A 20,730-nucleotide genomic window follows, 5' to 3' on the forward strand; every position below is an offset into this window, starting at 1 on the left:
TTAAACAATGGTAATCTGACAGGTACCACAGAGATGTACAAATCAGATGCTTAAAATAATAGGCAAGATTTCCAATTAAATACCTCATCTTGTTCCACTCTTTTAGTACAAGACAATTAATGCTACATATTATGGGACAACTGCAAAAGAGTGTGTTCGCTTATACTCGGTATGCCAGGTTAGGCTCTGGTACTTTCAAGGGAATACACTGAGTATTTGAAGATTTGGTAGCTTCCCTTTGCTTTTTGGGAGAGAAAGGGCAGGGTCTGGATCATATTTAGTAAAGTTTGCTCTTGCTGAGCACAGCACAGGCAGTCAGTATTTAGTTAGAAGTTCATTATGACAGTCCATTTTTTAGTGGTATTTTCCCAACATGAGATATTCTAATGTGCTGTTTCCCATTCAGCTCACCATGGTCATGGCTTTAATGTCACTAATGGTAACTGTTGAGGGGGCTGAACTACCTTTGGAGATTGAAAAGGTCATCTCCGTATCCACTGCTCAGGGAGCCCCCAGTTCCCACACAGTTGGAAATTGGTTTGATGTAAGGCATGGCTCAGGAGGAGGTTTCTGGTCAGAAGTCTGGAAGACAGTGAATGCCTGGCCAACAGAGCCTGCAGAAAGAACTGCTGGGATTTTACTGGGCAATTCTGAGTTCCCATCTCAGAACTGTCTGCTCACATCATTTCTCCCAAGGTCCTTTATGAAGACAGCAAGGGTGTTATCGAAGCTACCGCATCACTGTCATCATGCCACTAAATGAAACAAAACACGTTTTTTCATGTGCTTTATGCCTCTAATTTGAGCTATTAATTTCAGGCTTTCTGCCTGCCCCAGATGGAGGTGTGTTCATTTGGCTCTGTAGCCAGTACAAATAAAACAAAGAAAAACAAATATTCTGATTTACCCAATTAATTCTACAAAGCAGTTAGGTCTGCCACCATTAAAAGATCATACTCAAACATTAGCCTAGTATTGTCTTTGTGATGGCACCAGAAGCTGACACATACACCAGACAAGAACATCCTTTCCTCTCTGCACATTCTTTTCAAGCAATAGCTATTATTCCAGTGACTCACAGACAGTTAAACTGCAAGAACAGTATCTGTTGTTAGACTTGGCAGCATCTATTAAACTCAAAATGCTGCATCCTATTAAGTGATGACAGCCAAGTTCATCTCTCTGGATACTTCCCCAAACTTTATATGACCCTCTTGGCACTAAATCTCACAGAAGTGTTTTTCTTCATTAATTTTTTGTTATGGATGGAGCTAGATGTGAGAGTGAGCACAGCCTTCTACTTCACACACTGGCGCTTCTGCTTCTAGAAACTTTAAAGAAAGCAAGAAGAGGAAAACCACTGGACAACTTTGAGAAGAGGCAGAAGAACATACGTTTTGCTTCATGTTTTGGGCGAGAGATCATTTGGGGGGCAAAGGGAATGGCTGTCTTATTTTATCTGAGCTGACTTCTCATCTGCTACTCGAGCCTCTCTAGTTTTCCTCCTCACTAGGAAACAGCTTGGCTATGGACATTGCCTGACTGGTGAAGTCAGGGTCAATTTTTTCCATCTGGACTGCATTAAGCATCTTCCATTTGCTCATCTCCCTCCCCCCAAACCACGCCTCTCCTCCCTGGCCTCCCTTCTAATGCTGATGTGCTGCCAGGCATGTTCCGTTTCACCTACAGCCAAAAGGCAGCTCCAGTAGGATCTCATTAATTCACACTAATGATGGGGAATTTGGCAAATTAGTGAACTGACTTGATCCTGCCACTATTAATAGCTTTCCCATTGACTTCAGGCACAACCAGATCGAGTCTCTGAATTGATAGCTCTCCTCAGACACCAGAAAGAGATTATGTTTTATAAAACAGACTGATTTTTGTTTGGATTATTAGAATTTACTGTTATGCTGGTGCATACTACAAGCAAAAGCAATAAACTCTAATTAACGTGATGGCTCACAACAGCTTTTTAGCTATTAAATTTCTGTAGAAAGGAAATGAAAGCAAAAAGATAAGGTTTTCTTCCCAGGTAGTAGAATGCAGGAACTTGCACACTGAGAGTCACTGTATGTGTGTTTGGCCATCAAAATATTTAGCCCAGCAAGGATTTAACTGATGGGACTCTGCCAGAGATTTCCATGTGATTAGGATGAATTCCTTATTCTTTCTGTGTCTGAGCTGCTGTCTGGAAAAAGAAGATATTCTTTCCTTTCTATTGCGTTTATCTTGACTGATAATATATTAAAATCTTGGTTAATAATATTTTAAAATCTAGTCCGAAAGAACTCTGTTTAGGGTATGAAGATGTTTTTTAAGCAATAACAAAGAGAAATCAGTGATCCTGGTCATTTCTACCACCAGTTCCCAGCTGTTACAGGTTGTGTCTGAGTTTCCAGTCCAACCATAAAACACGGTCACACCAGTTCAAGGAATGTCTAATGTTACTGTGTGCCAGTGCGAGCTTAGCAGCCCCAGTGACTCTTACGCTCTCGTGATATCACAAAGAAGCAAGCTCCGAGCATCAGCTGAAAGTCTGTAGGAGTAAATTTACTTTGCATTTCTCAAGGTTAATGTATTTTAATATACAAAGAGCAAAGCAAATATACACACAGGTCTATTCTTCTAAAAGCACCAAAGGAGACAACTGGAGTCTCTCTTTGGTGCTTTCCTTCCTAGAGGCAATGCATAATCAGCTTTTGGTCTTCTCAACAGTTTAAGCTAATAAGCCAGACCACGGACTGGAGCAGCTGAAGCACAGACACGTTACCTTCTGCCAACTTTTGGAAGCTGGGCGAGGCAGACAGCTGGAGGCCGTAACGTCTTAAAATCACCTCCACTGCACAGAGCTGGGGTGCTATCAGGGAAGAAGTGAGGGTAGGGTGAGCCTAAGACTACATGTTTCTACCTCTCTCCAATAATAGACTTCATTTCATAGTCTTGAGCAAGCTAGTGGGAACTGGAGCTGGAATCCACCTTGCTGTTGCTGCAGCCACACAAGATGAGAAAGAACTGTCTGGTCCCTCAGACAGACTATCAATAAGTAATATCCCCAGGGCTTAGAGGAATACAAGAGGCTTAATTCCTCCTGACTTTATTCCAGGAGCACCAAGGAGGTTGGTACCTAGACCCTAGGTATCAGAAAGGTAATTCCCAGATCCCAAAAGTAAATTGCATCCCTCAAAGTCAGTGAATTAGTATTTCTAAGCAGACAGTTTTGCCTCTGTGGCAACATCATCACATGGCGCTTCCCAGTAGCTGCTCTTCTTTATATTCTTGCTGCTATGGACAGAAAAATGCTTGTTGGGATATAGCCTTATAGATGCCTTCTTGTATCCTACAACACACAGAATCTTTCAGTTTAAAAACATATCACATAAAGCCAGCTCTTTGCAGATACCATACTCTCACAGTTCGCTGTTTAAGGTCAAGACTAGAGGGAGGACTGGGTCTTACTTCATTACATGTGAACAAGGACATGGAACTGTTGGAACAAGTCCAGAGGAGGGCCACGGTGATGATCAGGGGACTGGAGCATCTCCCATATGAAGACAGGTTGAGAAAGTTGGGGCTGTTCAGCCTGGAGAAGGCTGCATGGAGACCTCAGAGCAGCCTTCCAGTATCTGAAGGGGGCCTGTAAGGGTGCTGGGGAGGGATTTTTCACTAGAGACTGTAGTGACAGGACAAGGAGTAACGGGTTAAAACTTACACAGGGGAAGCTTAGGTTGGATATAAGGAGGAAATTCTTTACTGTTAGGATGGTGAGGCACTGGAATGGGTTGCCCAGTGAGGTTGTGAATGCTCCATCCCTGGCGGTGTTCAAGGCCAAGCTGAACAGAGCCTTGGGTGTCACGTTTTAGTGTGAGGTGTCCCTGCCTGTGGCAGGGGGTTGGAGCTTGGTGATCTTAAGGTCCTTTCAACCCTAACTATTCTATGTGTGAAGTCCAAGTCAGAAGGTATCAAAACTGATTATAATGTGTTCAATATTTTTGTTCACATGGCTTGGAAGACAAAAGTTAGGTATTGAATAAATAGACTACTTTGGATATTTAGGGGAATTTTTGTTTGAATTTCATGAGTGATACCATTTCATGCTGTGTGATTCGATTTTTGGCCTTTGTTGCTCCTTCACAAACTGGTTCCCACTCCAGTTCTTGTATGTCCCAGCGAGGCCAGCCCCTTGACTGGCTCCATGTGACATTTCCATCTATCTCCTCCCATGCATTGCTCTGCATTTGTAATGCTTTCAGATTATTCCAGTCTTGCACACAGCAGACTTTCATGGCATTCCCTGTTTTCATTCCTTCTCTTTCCCTTCCCCACTCACCTCAAAGAGCAAAAAGTCTTTAAAGAGGGGAAATGGTCAGATCTGGGGAAAAAAAAAAAAAAAGAGAAATGTGCCAGTAGGGATTAGCTGGAGTATGCGGAGGCAGCTGTATACTCTGGAAGGAATCTCGTCATATTTGCTTTCCCTTGTTCTATGTTTTATAAGTTTTCCTTTAGTTTATCTCCAGTTTGGCTGTGCCTGATGCTAAATTTAGATGCCATTTAATGAGATTCTTCAAATCTTGAGCTCCTGTGGGTAGTGAAACACTTGCTAGCTTGACTGCCTTCCTTAGGCTTCAGAGTTAACAGTCCAACAACATAGAGTAAAAACCTCTCTCCCCCCAAGGAACTGTAAGACCTGTCATTTCTACAGGCTCAGAAAATCTCTTGTACCTTGTTCACATTGTATTAGTTTTCAGAACTGCCAGTGCTGGTATTTTCAATAGCAACAAAAACATTTGTGCTTTTATTTTTTCTAAATGACAGCTCAGATACTGAGACAGCCATGAGCTGGCAACCTGGCTAGCTGAGCTATTCCAAACTGGCCCAGTTTACTTGGCATCAGCAAGGAGGAAATGTCTCATTCTGCACTTGGCTTGCCAGGGAAGGTCTTGTTGCTTTCGTAGCAGTGTAGAATGACTGGCTGCTGCCCTTTGCTGCAGAGTTATGAATCGTGCTCTCTCCGTACTAGGAAGTAAAGCGTTTCACATGAATGGGTCTATTTGCAGTACCACCCACCTTCCTACTGGCACATCTGCCTAAACCTGAAGTGTGGCAGCACATACTAACCTCAAAAACAAGTGTCATGTAGCATCCAGCTAAGTATTAATTGTACCAAACATGAATTAACAGAACTGCTCTTCAGGCTTGACTGAGAGTGCAAGAAGCAAAGATGCCTTAGTACAGGAAAAACTTTCAGCTCAAGTTTCATAGTCTTAATACAAACGTTTGTTTGTTCCTTGATCTATTTTACTACTTAAAAAAAATATATATAATAGTTTCAGTAGCCTGCTTTGAGGCTTATCAAAGTGGCTGGGAGAATTTTCATTCTTCCTCTCCTCCTTGATACTAGACAGGAGTTGCATCAATCTGTTAATGTGGCTTTCCACATGACTCTAAAAGACATAACACAGACAACAATGAGGGTAAAGCCTCTGTTGTACAAACTCGTGGACCACTCACATCTCCTGACCTCCTGGCCCACTACCAATGCTCAGGCTTCCTCCAAGGCAGCCCAGGGAGGTTTGTGCAGTTTGCTGCCCTGGATGATGCTGTTAACCACAGTGTAGGAACTGTCCCAGAAGACTCCGACAGTGCCTCAATCTGCCCTTTGATGTTCTGCTGCTCTCCTAGTCAGTTTGGTCTAGAAAGTGGCAAAGAAAGATGAATACAAGCATTAAGTATATCCTCGAGCAGCAAAACACATGAAGCCTACTTTTTGGTAATTGTGCTTCATAACTGCTCTCTCTAGTAGCCAAGGCAGAAGCTGCTGGGATATTCATAAGGTTGTGCTCTCTCCCATTTAGCTTCTCTCGTGTTTCTTAAGAGTTGAGCTCTGGTTACAGCCTTAGTGGGGATTTAACAGGATCTGTCGCTCTGCTATCCAGCAGTGTATTTTTGCGAAAATCACAGCAACCTGATTATTTCTGAGACCTCTGCCCCCTTGTCAATTTTGATTGCAGTTGGCCCAGGAGTTCAAAAGGCTGTAACAGTTTGATCATATAATCCCAGCTTCCTTAGGAAACCAAGCTAAGGAGCAAACAAACAGAAGTCCTTACAGAAATACTCCCTTGACAGCTGAGGGGTTTTTTTAATCAACACCTTGACTTCTATGAAGATTTTTACCTTCACTTCTCACAAAGATTGTCTTACAGATCAGCCACTAAATATGCAGAAGTAGCTCTAGAGAGGCACTGTTATAGCCAGGTTTGCTTTAGGGTTACTCTGTGTCCCAGTGGGAGCCATGGGAAACCAGCACAGGACCAGGTGCCTGGCCAGCATCAGCCCCTACACCTTGTGCAGAAGATGACCACTTGTGCAGTAATTAGCAGACATGTTTTTGCCCAGGGAGATTGTGAATGCTCCATCCCTGGCAGTGTTCAAGGCCAGGTTGGGCAAGGCCTTGGGTGATAGGGTTTAGAGCGAGGTGTCCCTGCCCATGGCAAGGGGGTTGGAATTTGATGATCTTAAGGTCCTTTCCCACCCTAACTATTCTATGATTCTATGATTCTATGTTTAACCAGAGCAAAGCTCAGAGCTGAGCTGTTCAGTGGATGGGGTATGAAGAGGGAGAGGAGTTCCCCAGATGGACAATCCCCTGTGACCTATTCACCCAGCTCAAATCCTGTCCTGAGCTGCTGTGTTGGGGCAGGGGTGGATGGTACCAGCTCCAGCCCTGGAAGCCTGGGACTAGGGATAAGAAATGACACCTGATGGTCCCAGATGGTTTCTTTGCCCAGCTTGGAGGGTCACTTGCGCCAGGGAGTGGAGGGAGCAATCTGAGCCACTAATGGCCTTGATTCAGGCACTGGAATTGGAGCTAAGCAAAATTGTCTGCAATTCACAACTTTGACACATCCACCTCTGTGCAGTGTGACTTCAGAGCAGGAGCACCTTGCTTGGCTTCCTCCAGGTTAGCGGCCAGCTTCTCCCTCCTCCAATTCCTTTCCTTTCGTTGCTCTTTCCATGAACATTGACAGCAGATCTGCTGAAAGGGTGAATTTACAACCTAATCCCAGTAAAAGACAGCAGCTGCTGATGCGGAAACCCTGGTCAAGAGCATGCCTGGATGGTCCAAAGTAATATGTTTTGGTATTAATTGCAGACGCTTTTGCATCTGTCAGTTTCAAAGCAGTTCTTTAAATAATAATAATGGAATGGCAAATGTGCCAAAAGCGATTATTTATGCACTTTCAGTGTTATTTGATCTCAGTCAGTTACTACTGTGTTCCAAAGGAGAGGCTGGCGAAGCAAGTCTCCCTCCTTCTCTTTCTTTTTAAGGAGATGAGGACCAACATTTTCAGGTCGTCAAAAAAGATGACGCCTCAAGCCAAGGCGTTTCAACAGAAAATACTCGTGTGAGGGGAGAACTGACTCCGTGGCGAAAGGCGGGGGAAGGCCCAGGGCGGGGGGGAGGCACTGCCTACATCTCCGGTCCCGACCCCGCACAGGGCTCCGGGTCTACCGGGCTGTAAATAACCTGATAAGTGATCGGGAACGGCCTCTCCGAAGGCAGAGCCCGCATTTCTTCTTTCCTCAGGCAAAGAGAACAAGATCTCTCTTTTTTTTATCTTTCCTTTCTCCCTTCTTCCCTCCCCCCCCCCCCCCCGCCAACATAGCTTTCCCCTCTCTAAGAGGTGTACGTTTAATTATAAAGGGGCCTTTTTCTGTTGTAATCTGTTTCCAGTTCAATTCCTTTGCTGGATAAATCCCTTAAACGTGTTGTCATTCCTTATTTATTGATTGCAGGTATTTGGGGTTTAATTGAGCAAGTCGGTCGTGGCCCAGGGCAGGAGTGGCGCTACATGAGCAATTAAATCTGATTAGCCCGAGCCCTTTAAGCCCCAGCTGGGTGATTGATAACCGAGACCAACATTCTTCAATTGACTCGCTACATCAAAAAGGAGAAAGGCTTAAGGAGAAAGGAGGAGAAATGCATGGGCCCAACATGAAAAATAGCAAAGGAGCTGAGCTAACGGCAAAGGGAGCAGGGAGAACAGTCCTGGTCAGCCCATAAAATAAATCCGTAAGTGTCTCCTCCTTTAAAACTCAGCCAAGGCTGCTTTTCGGTGGTTTTTTTTTTTTTTTTTTTTTTTTTTTTTTTGTGGGGGGGGGGTGTGGAATTGGGTTTTTTTTGGGTTTGGTTTTTTTTTTTTTTTTTTCCTTTCCCTATTCTCTCCAGCTTGGGCTGAAATGACTTGAGCTGGAGTGAGAATGGGCAAGAGTGGCGGAGCTCGGATTTTAACACCCTTCAGCCCTCGGAGCTGAGCTCCATCCATAAAGCTGTCGTCTGTTTGTTACTGTGTTTGTCCGCTCCGTCATTACACTTTTTGCCCAGTAGTTTAAGAAAATAAACTAGGAGGGAGAACAGGAGTGAGTAACCCCCATTTATCAAGCTGATGGATGTCCCGTGTCTCCTTTTTGTTGCGTAGGGGAGGAGCAGCGGACGCGGTGGGAAGAGAGAGGTCCTCCCTGCAGCATCCCCGCCAGTGCCGGGGAAACGAGGTCTCACCGGCCGCTTCAGGGTTTGGGGGGACAGGGATGCTCCGAGTCACCGGCTTGGGAGAGGGAGCAGCTCTGCTCTTCTGAGCTGGCCGATGCTCCGTGACAGTCTGATGAATTAGCCCTGTTAAAATCTCGGGAGCAGCACCCCCAGGACACACACCACCCCAAGAAGCAGCCTAGTTTCTGCTCGGCACCAGAAGGAAGGGGGGGGGTACAGGCAGCTCCCAGACCCGCCTCGCCTCCACGGTGCCAGACCCGGGGATCCCGCCTTTGCGCACGGAGCCACCGCGCCGGCACCGCCCGCCTCCTCCTAAATTACAGCGAAGGCGACTTGACGGGAGGAATCAAAGAGAGGGGAGTGGGGGAAAGCCTCGGGGGGGGACGACACCGGGCGGGGGGCAGCCGGTCCCGGCGGGCAGCGCCCCAGGCCGGGGCGGGCGCCGGGGCTCGGCGGGGTGGGGGGTGCCGCCCCCCCCGGGGCTCCGAGGGCGCTCCCCTCCTGCCCGCCGACTTTTCCCTCGGATCAAAACAGCTTGAAAGCAGCAGAAATCACTGGGGAGGGGAGGAGGACGTCAGCAGGAGCTGGACTTCTAAAAACCGTTCCGCCCCATAGGCTTTAATATTAAAAACCCCCTAGGAGTCTCAGACACTGTATTAATTAGTGCAACCACCCATGAAAAGTTGGGTTTGGAACAGCATTCTTTGCCCTGTGTGAAACAGCAACCCTAATAAACAATTGTTAACTTGGCCTATTGCCTCTGGTAAATTACACAGCATTAAAAAATAATGCTTTTCATATTAGGCAGTAATTAAAGGTTGGGACAGCTTTAAAACAAGAGGGGGAGGGGGAGGAATCAAAGAAAATATAAAAATGTTCTTTCAAGAGTTATGGGAGGCTAATAAAGTATGTCTGTTATAGTGCACCACTTTGCCCCCAGCTACAGCCAAACTGGAGCCACTGCAATTGCCTCTCAATAAGATAATGATATTCCTTTCTCTGCTATTAAAAGGCTCCCAGTGCAAACTTAAAATGATTTATTTAATTTAAGAAATTATGAGGTGTAACTTCAAAGCGTAAGCCGTTAGTAATGGAAAACACCAGGTTGTTTAAAATTATAATAATAATTGTTTGGAATACAGTGACATCAAAGTGCTTTCATCACCAAATAAAATATAGCACAGACCCCCAAATCCAGTGGAGTTTATTGAGTAGACATTTTTTGGTGTGTTTTTATTATTTCCTTATCAAGAGACATTATTTTAGCAGCTCCTTTTCTCAACTTTGATGTTTTGACAGTCTTAAATTAATTTTATTGCATTTTTTTGGCTCGGAGATGGGAGATTATTCTGACTGCTTATTTTTCATTATGACTTTTTTGTTTTCAAGAACCGGTTTGTTATTTAACACAGCACCTTGATAAGCGCGGTTGAAATGAATTGGCCATTACAGGTCATTAAAAAGCAAAGAATTCTGTTTTCAAGCAATCCATTACACGTCTGGGAAAATATTCCTACTTAAAACAAACTTTGAGCTGAACGCTGGCATGATCAGTTTAATAAAACGGGTAGCGCATACTTTTAAGGAACATGTTTTTTTCTTTACGAGATTCTTACTTATTCAAAACACAGCAATCTAAGAAATACATATACAGAGCATTTTGCCAGAAAAGTCCCGCCTTTACAGTAAGAATATCACAGAATGTTTTTAATTTCCTTGAACAGTGTTATAAAACATTAATCGTGCGTACATTGCTTGAGACTTTTCCTTCCCAAGCAAAGCAGAATTATTCCAATCCCCTTTAAAAAAAAAAAGGTAGCATTTTAAAATATACCGCAGTTGCAGCTTTATAGACCGGTATTTCCACTAAAACAGCAGGGACAGAATTGCTCTGGTGTTAAAAGACTGAAATATAATGGATGGAAAGATTTTTATTCCTTTCGTGAAGCTAGCTGGGAACTGCTGGTAGCACCCGCCAAATACCTTATGGATTACGGTGGGAAACACGCATCGAGGAACTAAAGAAGTTATAACCAACTCAAAACAAACCTAAAAAGCTCAACAGCAAAACGAGCCCAGAAGTCACCCACTCGCCGAGCTGCCGGCCGGCACCGAAAGGGACCGTGAACCGCGTAGCGCTTCGTTCCTGTGTTTCCCAGTGAGGGAATGAGCTTTTTCCCTGAAATTCCTAATGTTTTTCACTGGAAAACATTCACCTCCTGCTCTGGAAAGGGAAAAAAAAAAATAATCAGAATAACCACTTTGGTTTTATTTCGACAGACTTTCTCTGCAAAGGATGTGGGCACTGCCGAAAGTGGGAGAACTTCAAGAACTGACCCCGGGAAAAGGTTTATTTTAACAGTGCTGGTCACTGATCATGGGCACGAGAGAAATACAGTTAGGATATGGAGTGCTGTTTCATGTTTATTTGTGATTTTTTTTTCCTTTTAATGATTTTTTAATATACATATATGTATTTAAAGAGCAAGAGACACGAATTAGTCCGCAGGGCTATTAAACTGCGGATAAACGGAGGGGGAAATATGCTTTGGAGAAAGAAAACTGTTACGTTCCCTGTCCGAACAGCCCTGAGCTGAACCCACTGCGGCTGCATCGCAGACTCTCCACCTCCTTGCGCGGGAGCTGCGCGCAGAAGGGAAGAGCGCGCGGCCTGGGGCCTCCTCCGCAGCCCTGGGGAGCTGGGCGCTCCTTGGACGGGTGGCCCGTCCTGTGTCATGCTCCCCATCCTGCCCTCCGTGGGCTCCCAGCTCACCCCATAAATGCCTTCAAGTCCCTTCAAAAGATGTGCTCACATCGGGCACTTGTAGCTATGCATACAACACTGCATGGAAACTTGCGATGCCCAGCTCACCTCTACAGCGATGTGTGTGCGCGTACACACAGCCCCGGTGAGGCGGTGCCCGCGCCGAGAAGACCTCACTGGAGCCGGGCGGGGCCGGGGGGGTTACACACATACACGCTGCTGCAGACTCTACCAACCACCCAGACCTCCCGGCCCGGAGCCGAGCTGCGACCCCCGGGCCCCTCCTGGTACCCCCGGGCTCTCCCCGGGCCGAGATCAGCGGAGCAGGTGCCCGCTCCTGAGCGGTGCTACCGCGGCGCGGAGCTTTCCCGAGAACCGGTGCCCGACCAGGGGCGGCTCCATCCCCACGGTACAGCCCTTGAGGTCTCCGCTGCCCCCGGCTTCGCCGAGGGGCTCCCGGCGGAGATCAAACCCCTTCGCTTTCGGGGATGCTGCTGAGAGACGCGCTGCAGCCAGCGAGTTTTTTCTCCTTCCCTGTAAAAAACAGGAATTCCGGGGTTTGACAAGGCAACGTGACAACATGAAATGCAGGCTCCGAGCGCCCGTGGCTTTAGGTAATGAGCGCTGGGCCGTAGCCGGTCAAGAAAGCCCATTCCTAACTGTTTATGTCAACAAATCCATACCTCGCGAATTAAGGTCCCGGGAGAGCCGCTCTGTGCCCGGCTGGCCTGAGCCGCCGTTCAGCAAGTCGGGATTTTAAGGATCGGGATAATTTATCGTGTTGTTTTTAGTGTTTATTATTTATTGCTCTAATTATTTTTCACTTTCTATTGGGAATTTAAAATATATAGATGTACCTGGAACAGATGCCAACTCCTTTCAGTCTCACTCAAGTTCTAATCATCGCATCTGCTTTGTGTCAGAAAATACTTTGGGAACAATTTAACTTTGCATTAAAATAACTAATTAAAGCCACACCTCCACAGCCTCTTGCGAAAGTGGAGGAGGAATTTCAGTAAGTGTATCGCTTTTAATGATAGCATTCTGATTTCCCTGCCTTGCTGTAATTTATTCAGTTACAGATCTGCCTGCGGGGCAGCTCCCATTAGGCCGATGATGAAGTCTCATGAGTAAAGCTTGACACCTCCCTCCTAATAAAATATAATACTCAATTAACTCGGCCTTTCTGAAGGCTTTAATTGGAACAAGTTAATAATGGGCGCAGGGTGAATTGTCATGCCATCCGCAAGTTCGGGGATGCTGTCATGGATCCGTCCTGTCTTTCCCATAACAGAGGTTGTAACCGAGATTTGGAAGCTTTTCCTTCAACACCCTTGTGTTCTGCAATAAATCTGTATCCATTTAAGGATCTATCATAACACACACAAAGCTCCTGCGCTCAAAGAATTTCCAGCGAAAAGATTTAGCTGTAATCCCTGACACAGCTGATTTATGCCGAAGGTTAAAATGTACCGCTGGTTTATTTATAACCTGCCCAGCCCTCGGACAACCGGGCGGGGAGAGCAGGGACGAGGGGTAACTGCCCCTGCCCCAGAGCTGGGATGAGAGCACTTCGAAGAAAGTGAGCTCCAGAAAGAAGCAGTTGTCTCCGGTTTTTATGCGGCAGTAAATGCTAATTTGAAAAGTCTGCGTGGCGATTAGATTCCCCCAGCTTTGTTCCCTACTGTTGAGAAGCGGGAAGGTTAACAGGGGTTTTATTTAGGAGCCGGGAGAGAGGCGAGCAGGGTATGATGAACGATGCCCTAGGATCCCGAGCCGCAGCCTACTCCTCACAGCCCAGCTCGGGAGGCGTCCTGCCCCCCTTCATTTTTCCTCCCCGCACCGCAGAGGCCGGAGCTGCCGGGTGCAGAGCGCGGCTGCCCAGCCCACCCGGGGAACCGGGTGCACCCTCGGGCGGCGGAGCTGCCCGCTGGGAGAGCGATCCGCTCTGGGATGCTGCGGGAAAGCTCTCCTCCGTGCACTGGAAGAGCATTCGAGTTCATCTGCTTCCACAGAGCAAACGCACCCTTTTTCTCCACCTGGGATGCCAAGCCTCACTCCAAGCCTCCTACAACAAAATTTACACTGGTGTAACACGGGACTTGGGTGTAACATGGTAAACTACCCCTGACCTCCTGGGTACTCCTCTGATCCGAGTAACCCTTCTCCAGACCCCCTCACCAGAAAGGCAGGGGTGAGCGCTCTGGCACCTGCTCCCTGGGCAGCACATGAGGCTGCTCTCAAAACCATGTGTTAGCAGCCCATGGGAGCCCCGCAGTACCACTATACAGAAGTATTCATAGAATCATAGAATAATTTGGGTTGGAAGGGACCTTCAAAAGTCATCTATCGCAGGGGCCTGATAGATCTTCTCTGTATGACAAGACCCGCAAATGCCGCAGGGGTTGAGGCTAGCCACCCGCTAAAGCACGAATTTGAAGACAATGGAAAGGCAACTCAGAAGGAGAGTCCTGAGAAAAAGAGAAAGGTACACGAGCTAAGAAAAGTGATGGAAACATCACCAGAGTATGAGGTTGTAAAGAACAGAGGCGCCTAAAAGTGGCTGTTAAAAACAAGGAAACCTCATAAAAGGTTTGGCTTTTGACTTTGAATTGTTGACTTGCAATTCACCTTCATGTGCTGCAAATTTGGCTTTAATTCAGATTCAGAAAGGGGAAATAATCATAAAGGCAACCCAAACATTCCTTTGAACTTGACCCAGCGGTGCAAAACACACACACAGAGAAGTTACCTTTTAAAGAACTCCAAACGCTAAGAGACCCACACACAATTAAACATGTTTTTTCTTTTTTAATTTAATTCGAAATAAGAGATAAGAAATAATAAATCTTCAATAAAATATATAAAATTGTACAAGGCATCCCTTTCAAAGGGACTTTCCTATAATGGAAGATTGGGGTGAGGAGGAGAGAGAGGGAAAGTTCATCTACAGTGGGTCCCAGGCGGTAACACTGCCTGGGTTAAAACAAACCAAAACCAGCAAAACCTCGTGGCTTTTTAAATTTTTCTATTGTTTTTTGTTTGTTTTGTTTCTTTCTTTCTTCCAGAACAACATGCTAAGAAAATAAATCCAGGAGAAGCTCTGCCTTCAGTGCTCCACAGCCTTTGGAGTAACTTTCTCACAAAGTTTAGCAAAAGTAATACATATAATACAATAGTTATAAGGAGAAGCCTGGGGAAGAAACTGCCAGCGCTTGGGGAGCTCCCACGGGGACAGGCAGATTACATAGTCTCTTGGCACCCCACCATTCTACCAGTAGAGTTGTTTGTTTGTGATACTTGGATCTCTCCTAAGAAGGGCTTGAAGCATGAGTCACATTGGCATCCTCAGTGAGGGAAGCAGAGGAAGACTCAGGAGTTCTTCTATTCAACACAGACTGTTGCAAATACTAATAAAAAACCCCAAACATCTCCCAGAAGTGTTCCACAATCCTTTGCTCACCACCACTGTGGAAACAACCCACAACCTTCTTTCCCCAGAAAGCTTCCTTCCTTCTCTCCTGGTTTTCAAAGAGCATTGCAGAGCCAAGATTACCTGGCTGTAGCCAAAAATTTCTAAACATGCCAATAGGAAGAGATAAAGACCAGACTGCCTAATAACCCTCCCTTGCACTTTACCTCCCCTTCCAGTGCTTTACAAACACTGAAGCTATTTATACAGATAAAGGCATTACAGGAGCCAATGGTGGATAAAGCTGTGCTCTACATTCAGGGGCCCCGATGCTCATCTTGTTGCAAACATTTGTCGAGGTTTGGGGTGTGAAAATTTTTCTTACCCCCAGAAATGCAGGAACTTGCTGGCTCTGAACTTCACTCAGGCTCTACTGGGTCTAGTTTCTATTTACACGGTGTCTCTAGCTAAGGGCTCTGCTTTCTTTAAAAAAAAAACAAACAACACAACAAAAACAAAACCCAAACAACAAATCCTTGATTATTCCTTTTTATTTCCCTCCCCCACTGCCCCCATATTAAGTGAAGGCAACTTAGAGTGTGGGTTTAGGGTTTGCACCCCTCTTACTTTAAATATATGCTGGGCCCCATCAGGAAGGTGTTGGGAAATATTTGCCTCAATAAGATGAGATTGCTTTATCGCCCGTTCTTTTTTATTCTAGTTTTATGTGCACTGTATAAAACCCCTACATTTGCTCAATTTTTTATCCTTTTTTCTGTTTTTACATATTTTTTTTTCTTTGAGGATCAGACTCTGAGTGCTCAGAGCACTCTCAGAAGACGCCCAACCCGTAGCATACAGGATGCCTTGCTTTGCTAACGCAAACTCCCGTACACTCAGGATGGCAAATAGAAGCGTGCAGAAGGAGCGGCCAGTACTGGTTGGGGTACTGCCTTCTCAGGGTTGGACATGATCCAGCAGGAAGTCTGTCTCACTGTCACTTTGTCTTTCTGATCTTCTTAGGATAAGTGGTACATGCTATATCCAACAGGAGTAGCATAGAGTCCAACAGGTGGGATAGGAAGCACAGGTCTGTGAAAAGGGTAGGATGTTCCATACAGTGAGGCAGCCTGGATGGGAGAGTTGATGGGGAAAGGGAGGCTGAACCCTGATGGCAACATGGGCTTTGCTGCCATTTTGAGCTTCTCTAGCTCAGCCTCCTGCAGTCTCTTGGCTTTGGCCCTCCGATTCTGGAACCAGATTTTGACCTGGGTCTCTGTGAGGTTGAGGGAGCTGGAGAACTCGGCTCTCTCGGCGATGGACAGATACTGCTTCTGGCGGAACTTGCGCTCCAGAGCCAGCAGCTGGGAAGTGGTGAATGGGGTTCGGGGCTTCCTATTCGTCTTGTGCTTCCTCAGGGTGCAGGCAGTGGGGCTCAGATGTCCTGCAAGGAAGGGAAAGGCCGGTTATCACAAAAGCAGGGAGACTTGAGTACTCTGGCTGAGATGCTGTGCTTGAGAGGGCTAGGGTTAGGAGGGAGGGGTATGTGAAGGGACTGTCTTGCCAGGTGATACCCTCAAAACAGGGGATCTTTTTGCAAGTGGCTATGGAAAGCCTTCTGGCCAAACTTGCATACACAGGACTTGAGCTGATGTCCTGGGAAGTGAAATCTTTCCTCAGCAATTTCAAAATGACAGCTTGTAGGCAAAGAGGGCACAAAGGATTCCCAGATACACACACAGCCGGTCGCTTTAGGAGTCACATCACAGGGGTCTAGAGCACACAAAACAGCTGCCTTGGCAGCTGCAGAACTGGAAGAGAGTCTAGCAAAGCACGGGGCAAACCTATCTGTAAAAGCAGGAGATTCACAAAAGAGAATCTCTTGCAGCAGTACAAAAGACAAGCTCAGCTCTGCTTCAGAATTTCTGCACCAAGAGCAAGTCAACCCTAGCTATTTTTCTGTCAGCTGAAGAAGTGGGTCTGGTTATTTTTGTGGTTTAGATAACTGGACATTTTTCTTGCAATTTCTTCTTCGAGAGCAAGTTTTTCCTCTGCTTAATAACTTCTCAAGGAGTATTTTATCATTTTCAACAAGTATAAAGAAACCTTACAGAAAAAAAGCAGTGCACATTTCATTCAGCATTCTTCTATTACGACTTTTGCCTTTTCAAAACCAAAACAACCCCCAGAACAAACCAATAACTAGAGCATCTGTAGCCAATACAAGTCAGGAAACCTACTACCATTTGTACTTGCCTTGTAACCCCAGCCAGGTTAGGCACATGTGCCCGGGATGGCACATCACTGACTTCTCTTTAGATTAACTTTTCATTTCACTAATAGTTTTGCAAGCTAAATAATAATTAAAAAGCATACGGCTGACTTGAAAAGCGTGACTTATTTGCTGTGTTCCAAATCACTCTCGGGGCATATGACAAGTCACCCTGGCTCCCCAGCTTGATCCAGAAAAATGACACACACGCCACCCTTAAGAGGCTGCTAAATTTTACACATGCTGCAGTCTGCTTCAAACGCTCGTCAGTATTTGCAGGTCGCGTTTTCTGGGCTCCTTTCACTTTGCTCTTTTTAAACACAGACAGCACCACGAAGCTGTTTAAGTGCTTATCATGCAATTAAAAATTAATCCCACAAGGAAAGTGTTCAGAAGTTCAGAAAGGGGAGGGAGAAAACAGCTACAGCGGGAAGAAGTTAAACCCTTCTTACTCTTCTTCTAGATACTAAAAGCGAAAAATAAAGTCCTCTTAGAAAACAAGTTGTCAAATATCATCTTAAGATCACACGAAGTCATTTTAACAATTAAGGGGCTCACCATGACAACTGGTTCACTCCTAAAACTGCACTAAACTAAAAGTACACTAAATCGACCCTAAATTCACTACCGGTCACCCCGTATTTCCACTCTCTTTGTAAAGGCAACCTTTTCTCCAAAAGAAGCTCTCTAAAGTCCCAGCTAAGAGGGGCTCCTGCTCATCCAGGCCGGAAGGGGTTTATTTACGAGGCAGCCCATGGCTCCGGCGATCGCGCCCCGTCCCAGCACTTCCCCGGCTCTGGGCTTTGCCCCGGCTGCTGCTGCGCAGGAACGGCAACAACCCGCTTTTACATTAAATCCCTGACAGGAATTTCCCCACGGGAATACACCCGAGTCCTCATGGGCTTCTTCCCCCGCCACCCCCCAAGGGACTGCCAAAAAATGATAAGAAGCAGGGACCGTCGTCGCCGCCGCAGACCCCGTAATTGCGTCTACCCCGTGCTAGTCCCCAAGCACTCGCCGCAGTGATTTGTTTCCCTGGGTTTGGTTGGTTTTTTGGTTCAGTAGTTTTTTGGTGTTTTTTTCCCTCTTCCCTGGTTAACCTCCGTTTCTGGACAAAATCATCACTTTAGCTCCCTCTCCGTATTGCTCAGCTCTTTGCCCAAATCATCCTACTTGTAATATTAATAATAGTAAATCGAGGAGCTGCTTCTAATGTCAAACCCTCCACGGGCAGACGGGCTTCTCGCAGGGGAACCAGTCACTGCATCTCACTGTCACACCGGCTGAGGGCCGGGGAGGGGTGGGGGGGAAAGAAGGAAAAATGATTGAGGCCTAAAGACTTCCCTTCCCCAGTCGTCATTATTAACCCCAAATCCCGCTGAAAACACCAGACCTGAACTGCCTAAGTTCTGTACAGAGCTATTTTTCAGATCTCTGAACCTCTGATCTGAATAAAGAAAAAGGAGGAATTCCGAAGGGGAAAAAAGAAATGTACCAGGAGAAGACTAGGCCGTGCCTAAATCTAGGGTTTTGAGCAGTTTAGAGGAGGGGTCCGGGTAGGAGCACACGCTTCTTTACACAATTTCCAGCATATTGGGGGTAAAAATCGCAAGCAGGAGCTACGCAGGGAATGACAAGGGCAAGCTGCCTTTCTCCCGGGGCCTCTCCGGGGCTCTCTCCCAGCACGTTAGAAATCAAATTAATTCGGGGTTATCGCAAAGGAAAGGAAGTGGCTGAAAGCCAAATCGAAATGATTGTCAAAAAAATAAGGGAGTTGTAGTAGAGCTAGATTTCCTTCCCGGAATATTAGTTTACAGGAACAAATTCTTCGACATTGTCCGGCTCAACGGTTTTAGCGTCTGTAAAGCTACCGACTTAAATAAATACATTTAATTTACAGCGGTTATGTTGGGGATGCAGAACAGTGAATCGATGTGCTAATGCAGGTGTACAGCGGCCAAGGCTTTTGGCGGTGGGCAGAAAACTTAGTGCCGCCGGGCTGCGGATCTCACCTTTTCCTGTAGGTAGCTTTATGTATTTTTATTTTTAAAAGCAATTGATTTATCCCCCCCCCCCCCCTCTTTTTTAAAGGTTTATCACCGAAAGCAGAACGCAGCTCGGCACAGACCCAGCAGCGCGGCTCCAACAGCCCGAAGGCTGAAGGGGTGACCTGTCACCTACTGATTGCCTGTCCTGAAAGCGGTGGGAACACGGTCGGGAGACATCCAGGGATAAAGAGATCGGGCCCAGCTCGGGGAACACTTGACAGGCAGCATTCAAGGAGAGAGAGAAACAACCACCCCTGCCAGAGGAGACCGCGGCAGGACCCGGCGCGCAGAAAGCGCGCAAGGCTGGAAGGAACAATTCCCGACTTTAAGAGGGTGCTTTGCAAAGTTTGGAGTCGGGAGGAAAACTCCTAATTCTCGTGGCAACGGGGTAACATAAACGGACGAAGTGGCAACCAGTGAGCCGTGTGTCAGGAAAGGGAGCTAGTCCTTGGTAGCTCCTGAACTTTCTATGGTTTTAAAAGCATTACATGCTTATATACATACACAGGTATACAAGTATGTAACTGTATATATATATAAATACAACATATAAATGAAGAAATACGCAACATACGCATAAAAATCGCGTGCATAGCTATGAATACATACATAAAATAGTATATACGTATATATGTATATGTCTAGCGTGCCACAGACGGGCTCGGCACCCCGGCAGCCGCGCTGCCCGAGTCCGATGCTCGGAGCTCCCTGCTGGAGCGGTGCCCGCCTGCCCTCCCTGGCCGCCCGCTAGCCCCCGACACCACTTCCCCCGGCACTCACTTGGCGGAGGGGAGTATCTCCCCGCTTCTTGAATCCAGGACGTGCCGTCCTCAGAGTTCTCCGATTTGACCGAGGCGGTGTCGAAGGTTTTTGTAAGCGCCCCAGGGGGGGTGTGCGCGTCCCGGGAGCCGTGGCCCGGCAGCAGCATGTTCCTGGAGGTGCCCACGGCCGCCCCGTCGGTGCTGCTCCCCGGCGCAGGCAGCGGTAGCTCTTTGGGGGGTTTCTTGTCGGACATGAGGGCTTCCACGCTGAACGGCAAGCTGGACACCTTGACTTTGTGGTGCTCCTCAGTGCCGGCCGACGGGCCCTCCTCATCGGAGGAGAAAACCTCCTTCGCCTTGGAAGGAGAAGCCATCACGGGAGCGGAGGGAGGCTGGAGCGGGGCCGCCCGGGGAGCTGCGCTGCGCTGCGCCTCTGCCGGGCCCTGCGCGGGGACTGCGCGAGTGAGACTCTGCGGGGCCGCCCCCCTTTTCCCCCCTCTGGGCTCCCAGGCGCTTTCCTCCTTTGGGAAGTAGTGTAGACGCCGCACGGACCAATCAGAACCCGCGCTGGGGCTTTACGTCACGGGGTGAGTCATGCCATTGGCTCGGGAGCGGGGGGGCGGGGCCAAATCACTTTTTTTTTTATTATTTTCCTTTTTATTATTTTTTCTTCTCTTTTTTTTTCGGGGCGATTTTGTTTGGGGAGTTCCCCCCTTCCCCCGAAATGAATTAGGAGTTAATGACACGGGCAGCCAGCGGAGCTGCGCTATTAAGGAACCGTCCAGGGCTGTAATCACGGCAAGGCAAGGAACGAAAAGAAACAAGAGAAAAAAAAAAAAGCCGCGGGGGTAATTTCGGCTGATGATGATCATCAAGCGAAGAGGAAACTTTAGAAGATCGCGGCTCTGCCTCCTCTCGCCGC

General features: G+C 46.9%; 1 protein-coding gene and 1 long non-coding RNA gene across 2 annotated transcripts; one reads left to right on the forward strand and one right to left on the reverse strand.

The window, feature by feature from the left end:
- Positions 1-6,598: 6,598 nt before the first annotated feature.
- Positions 6,599-8,895, forward strand: LOC133215955 (uncharacterized). The gene is made up of 3 exons (XR_009726526.1): positions 6,599-6,961; positions 7,798-8,074; positions 8,231-8,895. It is a non-coding gene; the product is annotated as an uncharacterized LOC133215955 (long non-coding RNA).
- Positions 8,896-14,113: 5,218 nt separating this feature from the next.
- On the reverse strand, positions 14,114-20,321 carry MSX2 (msh homeobox 2). Its single transcript, XM_061360282.1, has 2 exons — positions 19,828-20,321; positions 14,114-16,171 (listed from the first exon to the last, which is right to left on the reverse strand). Exons 1-2 carry the CDS (start codon positions 20,180-20,182, stop codon positions 15,747-15,749), a joined length of 780 nt encoding a protein of 259 aa, XP_061216266.1. The 5' UTR covers positions 20,183-20,321; the 3' UTR covers positions 14,114-15,746.
- Positions 20,322-20,730: the final 409 nt, after the last annotated feature.

Source organism: Neopsephotus bourkii, unplaced genomic scaffold (genome assembly GCF_033783945.1).
Source record: "Neopsephotus bourkii isolate Nb327-2 ecotype Australia unplaced genomic scaffold, CSIRO-AGI_Nbou_v1 NB_1016, whole genome shotgun sequence".
Taxonomy (NCBI): domain Eukaryota; kingdom Metazoa; phylum Chordata; class Aves; order Psittaciformes; family Psittacidae; genus Neopsephotus; species Neopsephotus bourkii.